This window comes from Amblyomma maculatum, chromosome 8 (genome assembly GCF_055883805.1).
Source record: "Amblyomma maculatum isolate TAMU_Amacu chromosome 8, ASM5588380v1, whole genome shotgun sequence".
Lineage (NCBI taxonomy): Eukaryota > Metazoa > Arthropoda > Arachnida > Ixodida > Ixodidae > Amblyomma > Amblyomma maculatum.
In genome coordinates this window covers 48,989,080-49,007,300 of record NC_139351.1, presented here as the reverse complement: position 1 = coordinate 49,007,300, position 18,221 = coordinate 48,989,080, and the positions used below count along the sequence as shown (strand labels likewise).

At 47.4% G+C, this 18,221-nt stretch overlaps 1 protein-coding gene across 2 annotated transcripts in view; it reads left to right on the top strand.

The window, feature by feature from the left end:
• Window positions 1-1,289: 1,289 nt before the first annotated feature.
• LOC146181132 (uncharacterized) overlaps window positions 1,290-18,221 on the top strand; it is a 71,212-nt gene continuing 54,280 nt past the window's right edge. Inside the window, exons 1-2 of one of the 2 annotated variants that reach the window (XM_084576273.1) lie at window positions 1,290-1,394; window positions 12,114-12,253. In XM_084576273.1, coding sequence (XP_084432399.1) covers window positions 1,393-1,394; window positions 12,114-12,253 — 142 coding nt within the window. In that variant the 5' untranslated portion in view covers window positions 1,290-1,392. Of the gene's footprint in view, window positions 1,395-2,539; window positions 2,665-12,113; window positions 12,254-18,221 lie in introns of those variants that run through there. The other variant, XM_084576272.1, reaches the window with a different exon arrangement.

Here is an 18,221-nt window from a genome sequence, read left to right as displayed (position 1 = left end):
CCTATCAAGTCCTGGAGCATCAAGGGACAAGAAGTGGAAGCTGTGACAGATTTTCTCGTCTTGGGCTCCAAGATTACCTCGGAAGGAGACTGCAGCCATGAAATTAGGAGACATCTGCTTCTGGGAAAGAGAGCAATGGTTAACCTTGACCGCCTGGTAAAGAGCAAAGACATTAGTCTGCCAACCAAGATCCGTATAACTCGTGCTATGGTCTTTCCAGTTGTGATGTATGGATGCGAGAGTTGGACTGTGAATAAGGCTGACCGCCGAAGAATTGACGCGTTTGAATTGTGGTGCTGGCGAAGACTCCTGAGAGTTCTTTGGACTGCCAGAAGATCAAATCAGTCAATATTGTCGACCATAAACCCTGACTGCTCATTGGAGGGTCAAATTCTAAAGTTAAAGCTCAGCTACTTTGGTCATCTGATGAGAAGAGAGGAATCGCTGGAGAAATATTTATTGTTGGGTAAAGTTGAGGGTCACCGGAGAAGGGGTAGGCAGCGAACGCGATGGTTAGGTGGCATCCCCAGGGCACTGCAGATGACGTTATGTGATGTTACGAAGATAGTGAGAGACCGAAAAGCGTGGCGTGACATGGTCCATAGGGTCACGAAGAGTCGGACACGACTGAACGACTGAACTGAACTGAACTGATCTTTTCCATTACAAAAGCAGAAGCGTGATTATCCTATAATATTCTGCGTCCCTTTCCTTCGAACATAAACCAAAGCCTCAAAACAAAAAGAGAATGCTAATGTGAATGCTGACGAAGTCACCTAAAGGTACAACGTCCACAGTCAACGCAGCAAGATATTTTGCCCTTCAGGTTTAAGCTAAGCGATCTTGATACATGCGTGAATACACTTTGCTTTTGTAGAAGTAGAGATATTAAGACTCAGAGCAGTTAGCTTATGCACTTAAATGAAGATTAATCAAAGTTCATGAGGAATGTTAGTAAAATGATACATATTTAAAACAGCAAACAGACAAGGGAGAAAAACAGTGCTTAATTAGTTTAGATTCACTTTTTTACTGCGAAGCGCACAGCGTTTTTTAGTGGGAATTTGGAGACGACAATTTTACAAAGTAGGTCGACGAACCATTAGGCAATATAGATGGCAAACTTTCTTCATTTTTTTATTTCTCAGGGCAACCTTCATACAAAATTATTTGGTTTCAAGTTGAGCGTTAGGCATTATAAAACCGCTCGTATATAAATATCACAAAATCAAATAGGCGTGATTTTAAAAGTTATCTGTGCTTTTTTCTACGTACCTTGAAGAGTATAAATACGCAGCACTGCAGGTAAGATTGCCATACTTGAACGACCTCAGCTGAAACTTTCTTATAGTTCTATATTCACCGCTTGATACCGTTCCTGTAAACCAAAGAATGTAAGTCTTAATCATTTCTTCTTCTGCATAGTTCTTCTTCTGCAACGTTCTCATTAGAAGGTTTCAGTATTCAACCTGAAAGGAATACGTTTATCCTGGTTACGGTTCTGTTCAGAGAACGATTTATGATACTACCTCCTTTAAAAAAAAACGGCACCCGGAAAAGCGGCTACACGGATTTGTCACCGTTTTAGTTAACGACGACGAGCTTTATCCGGCATAATGTAGGAACAAAATTGACATCGACCTGACTTGATATTCTAGAACATTTTGCACTCCATTGTTTCGGCATTGCTAATAGCGGTGTTTAGATTAAGTGGAGAACATTGAATCGATTTCAGGAGGTTGGGATCAAAGCCGCTTACTCGGCAAACTTAAACCCGTTGAGTCGGGAGAGGAAGTCGAAGCCTCTAGCTGAGTCCTCGTGACAGCAAGCAATGGGTTCATTTGTAGACTAATTTCATTACATGTTCCTTTCGGCAAGAAAATTTCCGGTCAGCTAATCGTGTTGTTTGACGTGGATTAATATAGAAGCCGGCATATAACGGAAGACATCTTTTCAAAAAAAAGCTAGTAAAACAATACTTGATTGATAGCTTATATATGTATATATATATATATATATATATATATATATTAGCTTAAAAGCTTCGCATGCGCCTGGCACATTTTACCGTGGAGGCCGTTTTGTGCTCGACAGCCTTCTGGTCGTTTATATGCGATTTATGTCCTCAGCAAACGTAGAAATCGAGCAGGCATTTGTGGGTAGCCCTAAAAAAGCGTGAGATAACCAACCGAACTCTTATACAAAATTGGCACCAAACTCATGGAATAGTCTGATTAATTATACGAAAAAGAGAGGCGGCTCTTCGTTGTTGACCTGAATACCAAACGTTAGCTCAAATGAAAAAGCACATTGTATTGACTTCACTCTTTGAAAATATTTTTAATAACATTTTTTATTGCCTCAGGGCATAATGGAATATGTAAACAACATTTTAAAGAAGTATTAAACGAAAGAAAAAGGTTGTCTGATCTAATAAAGTTCTAGAGAGAGCGATGACCAACTGCCGTCAGGTGCCGAATTCGCGTCGGCTGCAGTGAAGGGTGAACCCACAAGTGAGGAATATCTGCCTCATGATCTTGTGACTTGCAGACAGGACATCTTGGACGTTGATATAAATACAGATATTGAGGCCATGTTCGTGTCACAGCAGGTGCGAGGGCAACCCCGAACCGGATCCTCCGCAGCGCAGCCTCCTTTGAGCGGGTAAGACCACTGGGGAGGGTTACCGCACACGGTGGGAAAAGAGCACGTGTGGTGGCCTGGCGGGCTGCAGTATTTGCAGAGGTTTGCGAACTGAGTAGATCACATGGTGCCCACACAACTGGAATGCTTTGCGAGATCCGAGCCGCCAGGAGATGTATATTCTGGCAGATTTCTGGGCTGCGACTGACGCTTTGGAGCAGACGTAGTGCTTGTAGGGTGTCGGTGAGGATGACAATTTTGGCTGTGAGGATGACAATTTTGGCTGTAGTTAGTAAGGTTTTGACGGATAAGAGAGCAAATTGAGTCTTATACGGCCACTAGCGCAGCACAGAACAAAGAAGGAGGTTCTGCAAATTGATATCTGGATGAGCTATTCAACGCCGGCTTACAAGGACAACGAATTGCAGTTTTCGTTTCACATCCGCCAATGCTGGAACCTACATATACAGTTATTGACCCTTGAGGCAGCTTGATGCCTTGCTCTGCGATCCTTTCACGAAAGGATGATGCCGCATAAGATGTCGTTGGTCTATGAAGGTCAGTAGGTTTGTTTTCGCTCAGCTGAACAAAATTCCATGGGGGAAGAACTGGCGATGTCGGCGGCAAAATGATGTGCGATGTAGCATAGGCCCGGAGTGCTCGCGGTGAGTGAAAAAGGGTCGCCTTAAGGCTACGAGCATCACGGCGTTGCTGTGCCAGTTCGTCTAATGTGTTGAGCTGAGCGTTCTCCTGTAGTGCCACGACCGGTGTGATGCGTTGAAGACATGTGATGGTTCTCATAGCCTCTCTATTTACCGTTTCCAGACGATCCCATTGAGCTCTTGTCAAGTGCAGAAACTGTGCTCGATAAATTAGGCGTGGCTGCTGAACAGCTGTCACCAAACGTCGTGCGACATTGGAGCGTGTGCCACCAGATTTAGGAGCAATACGCCATATTAGGCGAAAAGTCTGCATTGCCTGCTTTTTAGCCTTAAAAAGCCAAGCGGGTCCCGTTCCTGACTGATGAATTGACTATCCCAAAATTTTCAATGTCTCACTTTCGTGAAGAGGGATTTCAGATAGTTGGAGACGGATCGGCGTCGAGGCCAGTTTACGGCAACAATCCCACCGGTTGGCGATTGAAGTGAACTTAGGTTTACTCGTGGAAAGCTCTAGGCCGACAGATTGAACATAGCTGCCAATAATATCCAAGGCTAACTGTAGGGCTGTCGCTTGAGTGAACAGGTCATGGTGTGTACTCCACACCGTAATATCATCAGCCCAGAGCAAAACGTTGACTTCAGGGACATTATGTATGCGCCATCCAAGGGAATGAAGGCAATGGTAAACAGTGTTGGTGACAGTACCGAGCCCTGGAATACACCGCGAACAGGGACAAATGATCCGGTGGAATCGCCATTAAGCCTTATTGCAAGTCTTCTCTTTTCAAGGAAGCATTTTACGAAACTGCGTACCCAAAGAGGGAAATGCAGCGTGTCAATACAGTTCAAAATTGCGGCGTGGCTAATGTTATTCTGATGTAAGTTATGGACCCAGGTTCGTGCAGGAGCTCTGGACAGGTACAAGATAAGGCTCACGGACACACGCACGCTTTTCTTGACCGCACAAAATCACTTTCGCACAAATACAGCCCAACTACGTTCTACTGGCGCACGCCCAAAAAAACGTCCTACTTACGTTTAGTGCGGTCGTGGACTCGGCGCCGGTGTAAGCGTGTCCGATGATGCTCGAAGTCCAGTTGAGGTGGCAGAGACCCTTGGCCGAGCTATGACGCGGACCCTGTTCACGCCCAGGCGTCCGAGTACCCGGTAGCACCGGAGGCAACGCCCCAGCGTTTCATTGCTCGGTACTAGGTGCTGCGGTGGGTCACGCACGGGTGCTGCGGCGGCACAAGCGCGGCGGTCAGGCGCGATGGTGCAGTCGCACTGCCTCCGGGAGTTGTCCACAGGATATATGGCGAAGCGCTGGGCGGCACCAGACCCCGGACTAAGTGCCTGGCCGATGCTGGCGAGCCGGCCTTTGACGCCATGCCCAGAACGATGAATTCAACCGCCAACGACAATCAGGAATATCCGTCCTCTTCTCCCGCCCCGAACAACCTCACGCGCACTGGCTCGCCCCGCAAGGGGCTGCATATCCCTTCCTCTCCAGGATCAATCCGCGTACTCGAACACACGATCAACAGCATCACAACCTCCCCCCGTTTCAAAGTTTCTTGCTACTGTTCTGGCGAAGGGGGGGGGGGGGGGGAGAGACTTGGCGGGGAAGACTAAACTACATAATAATAAACACACAACTCGTTCACTCACGGCTTACATAGTATGCGCCTACATTATCAGTTCCCTTGATATACTCTTGAGCTCGTCCTATGGAAGCCAGCTCCCAAAGTTGGCAACACATCTTTATCAGTGGCCATCTTCGTCATGCAGAGTATGTGCAACAGAAACTCCATCTCGTACACACAACACACCACGCTGATGTAACTGCGTGCGATGTGTATTGCAAACTATGATTAACTACCACCATTCCAAGCAACCTGAGCAGCGTACAACAAACACATCGCCTGAAAATATAGAAAGGACAAATATAATCACAAAGATAAATATGTCAGCTCCACAGTGCTATCATTCTCATGACTAATCAAAAATCAATTTGATCTTCAGAACTCCACGTTGAGAGTTATATAGCTCATATAGCAGAACAGTGTATGTCCATTGTGGTCTTGTGGAAGAATCGCAGCAAGAAATGTTCATATGTGTGCACGCCCAAACTATTGCACTTTCTATCTGCCCTATCTTCAAGCATGCTATCAATCACGTTGCCGGCACACCTACATAGAGTTCGTTTTGAGGCTCGAGCTGATTCTCCCATTATTTCACAGGCTACTTTTTCCGGCATTAAGTGCAATGCCACTGTTTTAAAGCATGCGGTTTCATTTCCGTCCTCGGCTTAAACTGAATGTGCTTGCGGAAACGACCACTGCACGCCGAGGTTCTTCGCGCACTTCTGCACTTTCTCGCACATATTGCTTCTCCTAGAGGATGTTCTTTCCGGCCACCATCATCCTTCTTGAGAGGAACCATCACTGATTTGATGGCTTTGGAAGCATAGAAGAGCTTTGGATGGTCTTTCGCCTTCGCTAGGTCGTCAGATATTCTAAAAACGTGCTTGTCAGGATGTGCACCTTTCTTGATATGTCTCTGCCGCACACTTTCCCGGCGGCGGTCTTCACCAGGTATACGAGTCGTTGCAGGTTCATCTAGCGTGAGCCAGTCATCTCGATGTTCCCTAAAGAATCCAGCGCTGCTCAACATTCGATTTTTGGGCTTCTCACGCTCAGCATTTAGTAGCTGCCTGATAGAACCTAGGCCAGCCACAGTCGACTTTTAAACTCCTGCTATGCATTTTCTCATCTTATGACATACTCAGCTTTCTGCTCTCAACGATTCCATCCTCAACAATTTTCTCATAGGTAAACAGTCATTTACTGTGATCCACTATCAAGGTGCTTACGTTTTCAGTACTTCTGTGACAGCCAACAACACACCTTGCCACGCAGACATGTCTTACAGCTCTCAGTCTCATTAAAAATGTACGTGAACACATTAGGACAGGGACCAACTGTATGTCAAAACAGAGCTTATATAGCGCTTACGACTTCATAAGGCTTTTGACATATTTGTTCTTATGCTCTAGATTTGATCTTACTGTACTAGCTGGTACTGCGGCCAGTAATGCCCCATGTGCTTCATTAAACAGCGGGGTCATTTTGTAGCTCTCACTGTATAACGTCCAACACCACAAAATGAGGTTTTTTCTCCACCGCTGTCGTACAATTTAGAAGCTCCAAGAGTAGTTTTCAGTCGCCTTCAACCACCCTTTTCTGTCATGGAGTTCTGTAACCACATGCAAATGCTTAGGCTCGGGATTAGGCGTCAGCCGCCCATCTTTTCGCGCTTCTGCCCAGTCCGCTTATAATTCCTCTTTGTCAATGCAAAACTGTTCTTCGTATCAGCCGAGGAATTCCTAAAGCGGCATGGCTAGTTGCTGGCTCATCAGCACCAGTGTCTCGAGCTCCCATCTTAGCCCCTCACGACGGCTCAGATCTGGCGCGGCAGGAAATGACATGTGCCCGAATTCTTCTCGATACTCTGCCCTCTCTCTGACGGATTAATTCCTCGAACCCAATACATTCTAGGCATTCTGTAAGGCTCACCAAATTGTGATGTGAATTATGGGCCCCTGGCAGTTCAGAAGCTCTGGGCAGGTGCCAGATGAAGCTCACGCACAAACGCACGCTTTTCTTGACCACACAAAATCACTTTCACACGATTACAGCCTAGGTTAAGCTCTACGGACGCATGTCTTGCTTTCGTTTAGTCCGGTCGTGCACTCGACGCCGGTGCAGGTGCGTCTGATGATACTTGAAGTCTGGTTGAGGTGGCAGAGACCAGCGGCCGGGGTATGACACGGGCCCTGTTCCCGCCCAGGCGTCCGAGTAGCCGGTAGCGTGGCAGACCACGCCTCGGCGTCCCACTCCTCGGTACTAGGTACTGCGGTTGGTCACGCCCGGGTATTGCGGCAGCACAAGTGCGGCGGTCAGGCACGATGGTGAAGTCGCGCTGCCTCCGGGAGTTGTCCACAGGATGGATGGCAAAGCGTTTTGCGGCACTAGACCCCGGAACAAGCGCCCGGCCGGTGCTGGCAAGCCAGCTTTGGACGCCAGGCCCAGAACGATGAATTCAACCGCCAGCGACGCTCAAGAATGTCCGTCCCGGTCTCCTCCCACGAACAAACTCACGCGTACTTGCTCTCTCCGCACACGGCCGCACTTCGCTTCCTCTCCACGAGCAATTCGCGCACTCGAACAAGCAACATCATCTCTCATACGAGTTTTCGACATCCATCGCGATTATGGTACACACATTGCGGCTGCGGGTTGATGACAGAACTTTTGAGGCCAAACCAGCTGGCCTATCTTTAGTGCCTATGGCTGGACGGAAGCCAATTTACGCGGGGAGGTAGAAACCCTGGTGCTCCAGCCACCACGACAATCGTGTAGCTAACATTTTTTCTGTCATCTTGCACAGTGTTAACGTTAGAGAAATCGGCCGAAAGTTGACGAGGTCCGTCGGCTGATTCCCTTGTTTTTGATTTCACAATGGCTGATTTCCATTTCTCGGGTACAGAGCCGCCTAGCCATACCTTGCTAGTGGTGTCCAAACATTGAGGGAGTACAGCGTTACACAGATTGTTGTCCACTTCGCACGGAATAGCATCCGGACAGGATGATGTCTTCCGTTTGGCGTCATCTTTTGCCGCAAGCAACTCAAGCATAGAGAAAGGACTGGCAATATCATCGGTGTCGACTGTTGTTGGCAGTCTGCTTGCGAGCCTATCACGTTAGAAATGGTAGTTGAAGGAGACAACACATCATACTTGGAAAAAATTTCCGTGTCACTTCTCTGGAAAAACAGTGCAGAGAAAAGTTAGCTGCGAAGCATGCAATATTCACTGCATCGGAACGACGACGTCCTTGTTCTATTTCCCGGAACGTTCGCAAGAGAGATGCATTTGATGAATTGGTAATTAACTGCTCACACGAAGTATACCACTGCCATCGTGCTAGATCCCGTTCATAGTTGCGAGCCTTAGCTGTAATATGGTTCACCCTTATACGTACCTGAGCTGATGTTGGGTCTCGTGAAGTGGCCAGCTCGGTTTGTCTGCGAGCAGCCCACAAGTTGAGCAGACCGATGTCAAGAACCGGTCGTTAGACATCCGTCCATATACTAGTCGTAGTCCCAACTAACGCGAATTCTATGCTGCCAAAAACCAGAGGTGATGCCTCCACAGGTAGATCTTGCAAAATAGTCTTGCAGTTGACCACCGTGCATTTATGGCGTAACCGACGGGCTCGTGATGGAAGAACACCAATGATGATTGGGTGATGGTCACTCCCCCAGCAATCAGGTTGAATGTGCCACGAGGGAGTGCCAGGGCCAGAGCACCACATCAGGTCACGAGCGTATGTGGCAGTGCTGCTGTTGCAAACAGTCCCCGTTGCTGTGCCGGGATTGTTCAGAAGTGTAAATAACGCATCAGGGAAGGCATCCCGCACGCGCTTACCAAGAGGGCTGGAAGTAAGATGCCCCCAATCTTGGTGTGGAGCATTGAAATCGGCTCCGACTAGAATCGGGAAACTGAGGTATTTATTATGCACAGTCAACAACCAGCCCAAATTAATACGTGAGGGAGAGCCACCTGCTGGCCTGACATAAATAGACACTACCACAACAGTTGCCTTTGGCTATTTAACAGCAACTGCAGCAACCTCCTGGTATGAGATGCACAAGTTTTCTAGAGAGAGGCACACGTCAGGGGAACGTGTCTCAACATACACCAACGCCTTTCCTGGAGGGGAAGCAGTGTGCACACGATGGACAGTCGTCAATTTTCTTTGATATGTTTGCGATTGTTGCGAAACATAGCGTCAGAATCACAACGCCGCAATTGCTGCTGCCGCTAGGACAATGGCTCTCTTCTGCATTGCTAAGGTTCTTGTTCGATGGTCTCGTCAGTCTGTCTGGCACGGTTACGATTCCTGTCATTAGCGAGATGGTGCATGTGTATGGCAGTTTAGGTGACAATTGCGCCATCCAATGACCTTGATTTTAGTCCATGGGATGAGGAGACTAACGCTCAAAAACCGAACATTATGGGGCGCGTAAGCTTCGGCCAAAAGGGTGTGAATCCACTCTCTTGCGGATTGTCGTTCGCGTGCACGCACTTTGTTGCTGACTTAATAACTAACCTCGTAGTGTGTGCCCATTTGGCACTGTTATCTCAGGCACACATGTTAGTGTAGGGTATGTGAAGAGTATGTGGGAACCCAACGTTAATAAAGCCCTGCTACACTGGAGTCGCATGTAAGTATCTGCGTAGCCTAGAAGTAGCGTCACATTTCGCAGGAGCTACCCGGGATGCCAGTCCGATTCGGCCATTTTATGCAGTCTCATGACGTTGCAGATCCCACCAGCTAATTGGCGACCCGACACATCACCATAATAGGCGTAGCCGCAGCTTAGAAACTCAAACTCATACTTATGCACTAGCCCGTGCTTCCAAGCAAGGCCTTCGTCAAAGACGGCGTGAGTTATGAACGTCTTCCTGTACTATAAAATACTGTTCCAGGGAGGTCGTTGTCACACACAGCAACTCGATATTTCTACAGATCCTTACGACTAGTCACTCGGCGGATAATCTTCACGTCATCAGTAGCACTTCGACAATGCAGCTGCTCTTCCATCCACTTTTGCGGGTTTAGTGCGAAGTACATCAAAATGTCTGGGAAACTTACCATTACGGTATGTCGCTTTCTATTAAACTGCCATTCATGTACCAGAATGCCAACACCATAGCAAGTCAGACTAAGAATGGGTGCTGCTTAGCTCGGCTATGCCCGGTTATGTAGGAGAATTCTTTGCGGCGCTTCGTTATGTTGCTTTCCTAAGCCACTCGTGAAAGCATGGCGCTAGTTTACTCTGCGGAAGCCTTCTTAAGCATTCTTATGCACGGTTTGCCTTGGTTTATGTCCTCAATGGCTGTCTGGGAACTTCAAGGAAACGCACCCGAATCACTGATTCCAACACGCGACTCATCAATGCCTGTCTGGGAACCTCCAGGGGACACCATTACAGCGTCTAGACGTCAAAGAGGTCATTAGGGCATTTTTAAGAGGGAGGTTAGCGGATAAGCAACGGTGGCGGTGGTAAGGGCAGGCAGGTGCCTCAAAAGCTATCTTCATACATTGCATGGACTCAAGGGCCTTATCATCGCTCTCTCTTGAACTTTATTGGATCAGCTAACCTTTTTCTTTCATTTAATACGCCCTTTATTTTTACATATTCGATTATGCCCTGAGGCTGAAAACAACGTTATTAAAAAGAAAAAGCTATGTAGAATTGTGTCAGGCAAGGTTGTACTTTTTGGATATATGTCAGTTCAGTTCAGTCGTTCAGTCGTGTCGGACTCTTCGTGACCCTATGGACCATGTCACGCCACGCTTTCCGGTCTCTCACTATCTTCCTAACATCTTGGATATATGTGCCGGTATGAATAACGTTTTCCAGGTGTGTGAAGAAGCAGCAGCAGGTGTGGGAAGTAGAAAAAGTAGCGAGTGCCGCTAGCTCCAGAGCGTACGTGCGAAGGACCTCGGCGCCGGCTCTTCTCGCCGCACCTGAGTTCAAATTTACCGCGCCGAAGATCTTGGCTCGACTCACTCGAAGACCTTGGCCTTTCCCTTAAAAACGCAGCGCAGCTGGCCTTAAAATTTCAAATTGGTTCGCTTTACATGTTCCCATGACAAGGGCGAGTTCGCGTCGTGTTTTCCACCTTTTAATAAATTGCCTCTATGTTTAATTATAACCTCAAAGTCATAAAAGTTTTCTATGCTTTATATGTGTCAGTGATTGCTGGCCCCCTTCTTGAATAGTATGTCATAACAAGGTCCCTAATTTTTTCTTTATTTTTGCTGACTATATAAACATGGGCTTTGAATCACGCGGCCTAGACTTCATAAGTAGTGTAACCATAGTGGTCGCATGCCTCTTACCTCTCCTGCCAGATAACGTTCTACGTGAGGCCCGCAGTTTCACAAGACCTTCCATGCCCACTATGGAGACGAGTGGCGGTGGCGAACACTCTGAAGAATAACTTAGACTAAACATAAATGCCTAACAACTTTCAATCTTCAATTGTCTTGAATCCGTCCAGACCAAAGCAGAGAGTTTTATTACATCATCATACTCATGGTTTCAGAGCATATCAACAATCCCTGCTATGGCTGAAGCAGTATTCGCGATTAGGTGAATATAACTCACGCTTTCTTAGGTAGCGTGGTTTTACATATCTGCCTTGATCCATTCGAGGTTGCCCTTTTTGGCGAAATGAAAAATGCGCTTTGGCTTATATTATTACGCACCAATGAAGAGGGATGTTTTCTACTGTAAAAAAATGTTTCTACCTGGGGTGCTGCTGAAATGTTCAGAGCTCAGGCCTCTTATGCACTTACTAGGCTAGGCTGTTATTCGCTGCCTGGCACTTACTTGATAAGAATTCTGTTCTCACTTCGTTTTCATAATTCATTGTAACATGTACTTTAGGGCGGGGCAGGTTTCGAGAATTGGTTGAGTACGTAGGCAATGTAGAATGTGCTAGCATTTTACACTGTCTCACAGTCAAGACTGCATCAATTACATAAGAAACGAATTGAATGTACACCTTTTGCAGCTCTGCTTCATAACTTCGCAACCTGGAGCAAAACATTTTTGATGAAACGGAATAGTACGTTTCTATTTTGACATTAACTGCAACATCCATTTTTCCTTTTGCGTTCTCAACGTTATGGCATAGGTGCTTTAATTATAACATTTCTTTCTTATTTACAGGTCTGTTGAAGGCTCTTGGTACTGGACCAACACCATGCTCATAATTCATGCGCTACTCTTACCTGCCGCGCAACTGGTGAACTGTATCGATAACAGTGACTTGGACACTTTCGAAGTGTTAAACGTTCCTATAAAAGATGGTATGCATGCTACTGTCATAATAACAGAAAATTATGATTTAATAATGTAGAAAGAAGCAGCTTTTAAAATAGGCTATGCTACAACTCATAACAGACCTACTTTGCCGCCTTTAAGGACAAGGCCTATATTGACTTTTTAACGTAATTGTTCGCTGAATTTTAACGGTTGCATTTTTGTGTCTGTTGGAATGGGTCTTATCAAATCAAAAGATGCCAATTGAGAAGACACCCATTCAAAAAGGTTGCTTGCTAAACAATACAAAAGCACACAGAGATCACTAGACTATCAAGTGACCTGTACTAAAGAAGTCACCTCCACCAGCAAGGCTGCAGAAGATGAGTAGTGAAGCGATAATAATCACCCCAAGGTGCGAAAAAAAAAGCAGAGCAACCCTATTGTATCTGATCGCAAAAACAAAACTCTTTTTAGCACGAAGGCGTTTTGCGTCCTAGTACTGTTAATCCCGCGCCAAACAACGCATATCAACCAAACTGCTGATTTTGGAAAGGCACAGCTGCACAGTAATTGTGCCCTTAGATAATGGCATATACCTGAAGGGAGATTGGGCAGACATGTATCCGGCAAAAAAAGATGCTACGCCGTTCGATATATATTGTTACGAAATGATATAGGCCCTCACAGAGGACGAGGTCGCACCAGGCGTTGGAAGGCAGATCTTAGTTCCGTTCAGTACAGCACTTCCACTTCTTTCACCGTGCAGGCCTCTTCCCTTCTACCACTTCGCCTTCAATCCTCCGTGACAATTTCCCCCTGCGCAGCCGAACCCCGCTGGGCGAGTTATTCTATCTCCCGAGAGTTTCATGGATTAAGGCGAGAGACTTGCGACAGTTCAGTTTTTGCGGAACGGCGACCAGTTGAGGTAACGCGCGCAATTTCATAAGGGAATTCTGGCCATGATCACATAAGAGCCATCATAGTGGGGCAAGTAGCTTTTGATGCAAGCCGCGGTTCCCGACTTGACTCCAAACCATATCGCATGCAGCGTAGGTAACATGCCGGCTTCAGCCATCGTAACTGTCCTTGAAACGCTCTTGTGATGTAATCGATCGCAACCGGGAAATCCGACGAGCTTCTTCAGCCAAGGACAGTATCTCGGCCGACATCCAGTTTTTGACTGGTAGAAATGGACAGGATTTTGTCGGTGGTGTAGCGTGGCGGACGACAATGCAAGAGGCAAAATGAACTGTATCCGGTAGGTTCACGAGTTGAAAGCGTATGTGTTGTTGGCAGTATGGTGCCCCAGTTTCTATGCTCAGAGTCCGCATACATAGCAAGTATGTTGGCCAGTAACCAGTGGATACATTCAGTCAGACCGTTTATTTGTGAATGATATGGTGTTGAGTGCCTGTATGTGAATGTACATAGACAGCAGCTCCTCAAAAATATCGGCATTGAGTTGGCGGTATCGGTCACTGATTACTACTCGTGGAGGTCCATTCTTCAAGGGGACCGAATTCAAAAGGAACAGCGACACTTCATGCGCGGTAGCCGATGGTAGAGCAGCGGTTTCACAATAGCGAGTAAGGTAGTCGGTACATATTACGATCTACCGATAGACATTAAAGGATTTCGGAAAAGGCCCAAGAAGGTCAATCCCAGCCTGCGCATGCAGACTTCTGAGGCACCACAGGGAGACGTAATCCAGGTGGAGTGGGTGTAGGCCGTTTATGAAGCTGACACTGCGTGCCACTGGCCTTGTATTGTTATGTCGCGGAACGCATTCCCGGCCACTATAACCGCTCTTGAACTCGACTGAGCGTGCTAGTCGATTCCAGATGTCCGGATGCGGGGTCGTCATGCATCACACGTAATATAGAGGAGCACAGAGCCATTGGAACAATAAGCAGGGATCGTGGACCCACAGGAGAATAGTTCTTTTTCCACATGGTCGGGGTTGTCACTGTCACACTCTCCTCACCGCAGCGGCATTCGCCAGAGACAGTCCACATCGGCACGTCGACGTCCGTTCTTGTAGACAACATTGAAGTTATGCTCCTGGAGATGGAGGGCCCAGCGCGCGAACCAACTGCATGGATCTCGATGATTGACCAGCCAGTACAGGGAATGATGCTCGGTCCCAATTGCAAATGGGCGCCCTACAAGAACGACCGAAATCTCTTCACAGCGAAGATCACAGCAAGGCATTCTTGTTCTGTGGCAGTATAGTTGCGCTCTAGGTTGCTGAAGGAGCGGCTGGCATGTGCAAAAATGTAGTCCTGATAATCTCTGCGCTGAACTAAAACAGCGCCGATTCCAACACCACTAGCATCAGTACGAACTTCAGTTGGTGCGGAGAGGTGGAAATGCTGGAGAATGGGATATTTGGTCCGCAGAAACTTCGGTCGGAGAAATGAGGCATCGCACTCGACAGTCCATTCAAAGGAAGCTCCTTTGGGACGAATGCACGTCAGGGGGTAGGCGATATCTTCAAAGCGGTGAATAAAACGCCGGAAATAGAAACATAAACCCAAAAGCTGAGAGCCTCCTTATCTGTCCGTGGTGCTTGGAACAGCTGCTGATTTCCGAGGGTCTGGTCTGATGCGCTCCTCATCAGCGAGATGTTCGAGCACCAACGCCTGACGCTCGCCAGAGCGTCACTTCTTGGAATTGAGGACTAATCCGGCGTTATGCAAAGTCTAATATGCGCGTTAAGCACTCATTATGCTTTACGAATGTTGTACTAAAAAGTACGACGTCATCAAGCTAGCACAGAAATATGTCGCAATTCATGCCGTGCAATACCATGTCCATGAATGTTTCAAAGGTTGCAGGCGCATTTCAAAGCCCCAACGGCATTAGAATACATTCAAAAAATCCATCCGGCGTTACAAACGCCGTTTTTTTCTTTGTTCGCCCGATGCACCGGGATTTGCCAGTAACCGGATTGCAGATCGACGGAGGAAAATTACGAAGCGCCAGAGAGACAGTCTATGGAGTCATCAGTACAAGGCAAAGGGTACAAATCCTTCCTGGTGGTTGCATTTAACCGGTGATAGTCGCACGTGCCGTCTTTCGCAAAATCGCACGTGCCGTCTTTCGTACTGACAAGAATCACGGGAGCTGCCCAGGGACTACACAATTCCTGAATGACTTTCTTGTCAAGCATCTTTGCTACTTGCGCGTGGATTATTTTGCGCTACGATGACGACACACGATTAGGTTTTTGACGAATCGTTCGAGACGAACCGGTGTCGATAGTGTGGTGGATACGAGACTTGGTAATAGAGGGTGGTGCACGAGACTTGGAGACGTCGACGACAGATGACTGTTATAGCAGAATGTCTTCAAATGAGCAATGTAAAGTGGGTCTCGTATCGAAATATAAGACAGGGATGACAAGCGGCTTGTTAGCGCGAAGTAAACTCGAACAGTAGGCTATCGGTTATATTGCACGTCGAGGTGGGACGAGTAAATACGATCACCAGCTTATTTATTGTAGCTTTTGCACATTTAAAGAAGGCAAAAATATTTCTGGAGATGCCTCGTAGTTTGTGTCACACTGCATTGACAGTAGGTATTGTTTATTAAACGACCCAAACGCCGCGGTAAAATGAATTCATGACGCGAGGACTGCATAAAACCAGCGGCTAGGAGACGACGCGGCTGGCTCCGCTCCCGGATTTACTTTCACCACTGCCATCAGTGGCGTGACCGTCGCTTTGCATGGCCACGCCGCTGATAGGTGGCTCAGTGGGCAGACAGACGAAGGGACTCCTCACGGAGCTGCAAGACGGCTTCCGCGGAAACAGGTGCCTCGAAGACAGCCTCTTCGGTCTCACGTAGTGTATAGATCTAGCGAGGGCAGAGTGCGGGAGACTGGTTGCCTGCTTTTTGGATGTCGTGAGGGCCAGCGACTGCGCACCGCACGACCTGCTGCTTTGCCGACTGGCCTATATCGGCATGCCGCCTACGTGGACGGATGTGCTGAGTTGACTGTACAGTGGCAATACAGTGGTAGCCCACTTCGGCGATGCTTGCTCCGAGCCCGTGGCAGTCCGGAAAGGCCTAAAACATGGGTGTCCTCTGTCACTGATGTTATATATATTGTATGCGAATTACCTTGAATCCACCCGCCTCGAATTGGGCTTAGGTTTCCACTTGAGTTTCTGCCTAGACGGGTCTCTACAAACCTGAACGCTACCGATACATTTTGCAGACGATTTTGTTCTCCTGGCGGAGGATTTCGACCAACTGCAGCAGCTCGAGATGTTCTCCTTTGGACAACTGACCATGCTTGGCCTCTCATTCAGCGCGAAGACGTCGGCCGTGCTATCCTTCGCGGAGCCCCTGAGCAGTGCCCGGAGTGTTGCACTATTAGGTGGGAAAGAAAAACCCTAAGAAGAATCTGCTATATTGGGCTGACAATTAGTACATCGGGAGGACTATATGACCGTCACGAGGCGAAACTACGACATTCGCGCAAAGGGCCAGCTGCGCAATGAGAAGACGTCTTTGCGGTTTCAAGAAATATGTGAGGTTGCGCGAGATCGGGAAGACGGTCCATGTGCCGAGCCTAACGTTCGCGAATGCCACAGTGTGTCTGAATGCCTCCTCCTCCCCCCAGTGTCTGAATGCAGCGAGGGTAGACTGAAGTGGACTGTATAGACCTCGGCTGTCAAGGACTTGTATCGATAGAGGCTATCAGGTAGAAGTGGCCTGGGTGACCTTCCAGGCCAGGAAGCGTGATTCCGTTCTCTCAAAAGTAGGGTCCTCAAGCAGCGTCACCTGGCAACAGATAGTGGGAATATTTTAAAAATGAGTGAGAGCACATTTGAAGTCTGCCGCACTCGTTGCTTCAGTGGCGCATCGAATGGGCACTAATTACATGAGTGTTGAGCAAACAAAAGATCTGTTCGAATCTCGGAACTGTATATTTCTTCGGCAATTTTTTTTTACAATCACAACGTTAAAATAAGCTACTCTATATCTTTCCTGGGTTGTTGTTCCCCTTTAGTTTGCATTACATGATGTTTTTCATTCTTAGTATCCACGAATACAGCCATGAACACAGTCATGAGGTGACGACATGACAAAGGTAGCACATTCAATTACCTTCACCGTAATCATTTCCTTCCTTCCGTGAGTGTATGTTACGTTTAGGTTGCGTTAAGAGACACCTTTCGGTGACATTCGCCGTTTAACCCGCTGGGAGGCGACCAATGAAGAGAAAGAAGACGCGGGACCGTACCGTTGAGGAGACGGAATTACGCGGCCAGGAAGGCCAAAGGAAAGGTAGCTTTCGAGGCCCGACTACGCCACTTCATAATCATCATCATCATCATCAGCCTGATTATACCCACTGCAGGGCGAAGGCCTCTCCCATATTTCTCCACCTAACCCGGTTCTGTGCTAGCTGCATCCACTTGACCCCTGCGAACTTCTTAACCTCATCCGCCCATCTAACATTCTGCCACCCCCTGCTATGCTTTCCTACCCTTGCAATCCAGTTTGTTACCCTAAGCGACCATCGGTTATCCTCTCTTCGCACTACATGTCCTGCCCATGCCAATTTCTTCTTCTTAATTTCCACTAGAATGTCGGTAACCTGAGTTATTTCTCTGACCCACTCTGCACGCTTCCTATCTCTTAATGTTACCCCTACCATTTTTCGTTCCATAGCCCTCTGGGTTGTCCTCAACTTAAGTAGAACTCTCTTGGTTAGCCTCCACGTTTCAGCCCCATAGGTGAGTACAGGTAAGATGCAACTGTTATATACTTTCCTCTTTAGCGATACTGGTAAGCTGGTAGTCATAATCTTTGAGTGCTTGCCAAATGCGCTCCATCGCAATCTTATTCTTCTCGTTATTTCCTTTTCATGGTCCGGAGCTGCGGTTAATACCTGTCCTAAGTAGACATATTCGCCTACTACTTCCAGCACTTCGCTACCTAATGTAAACTGCTGTTCCTTTCCGAGGCTGTTGAACATTAGCTTAGTCTTCTGCATAT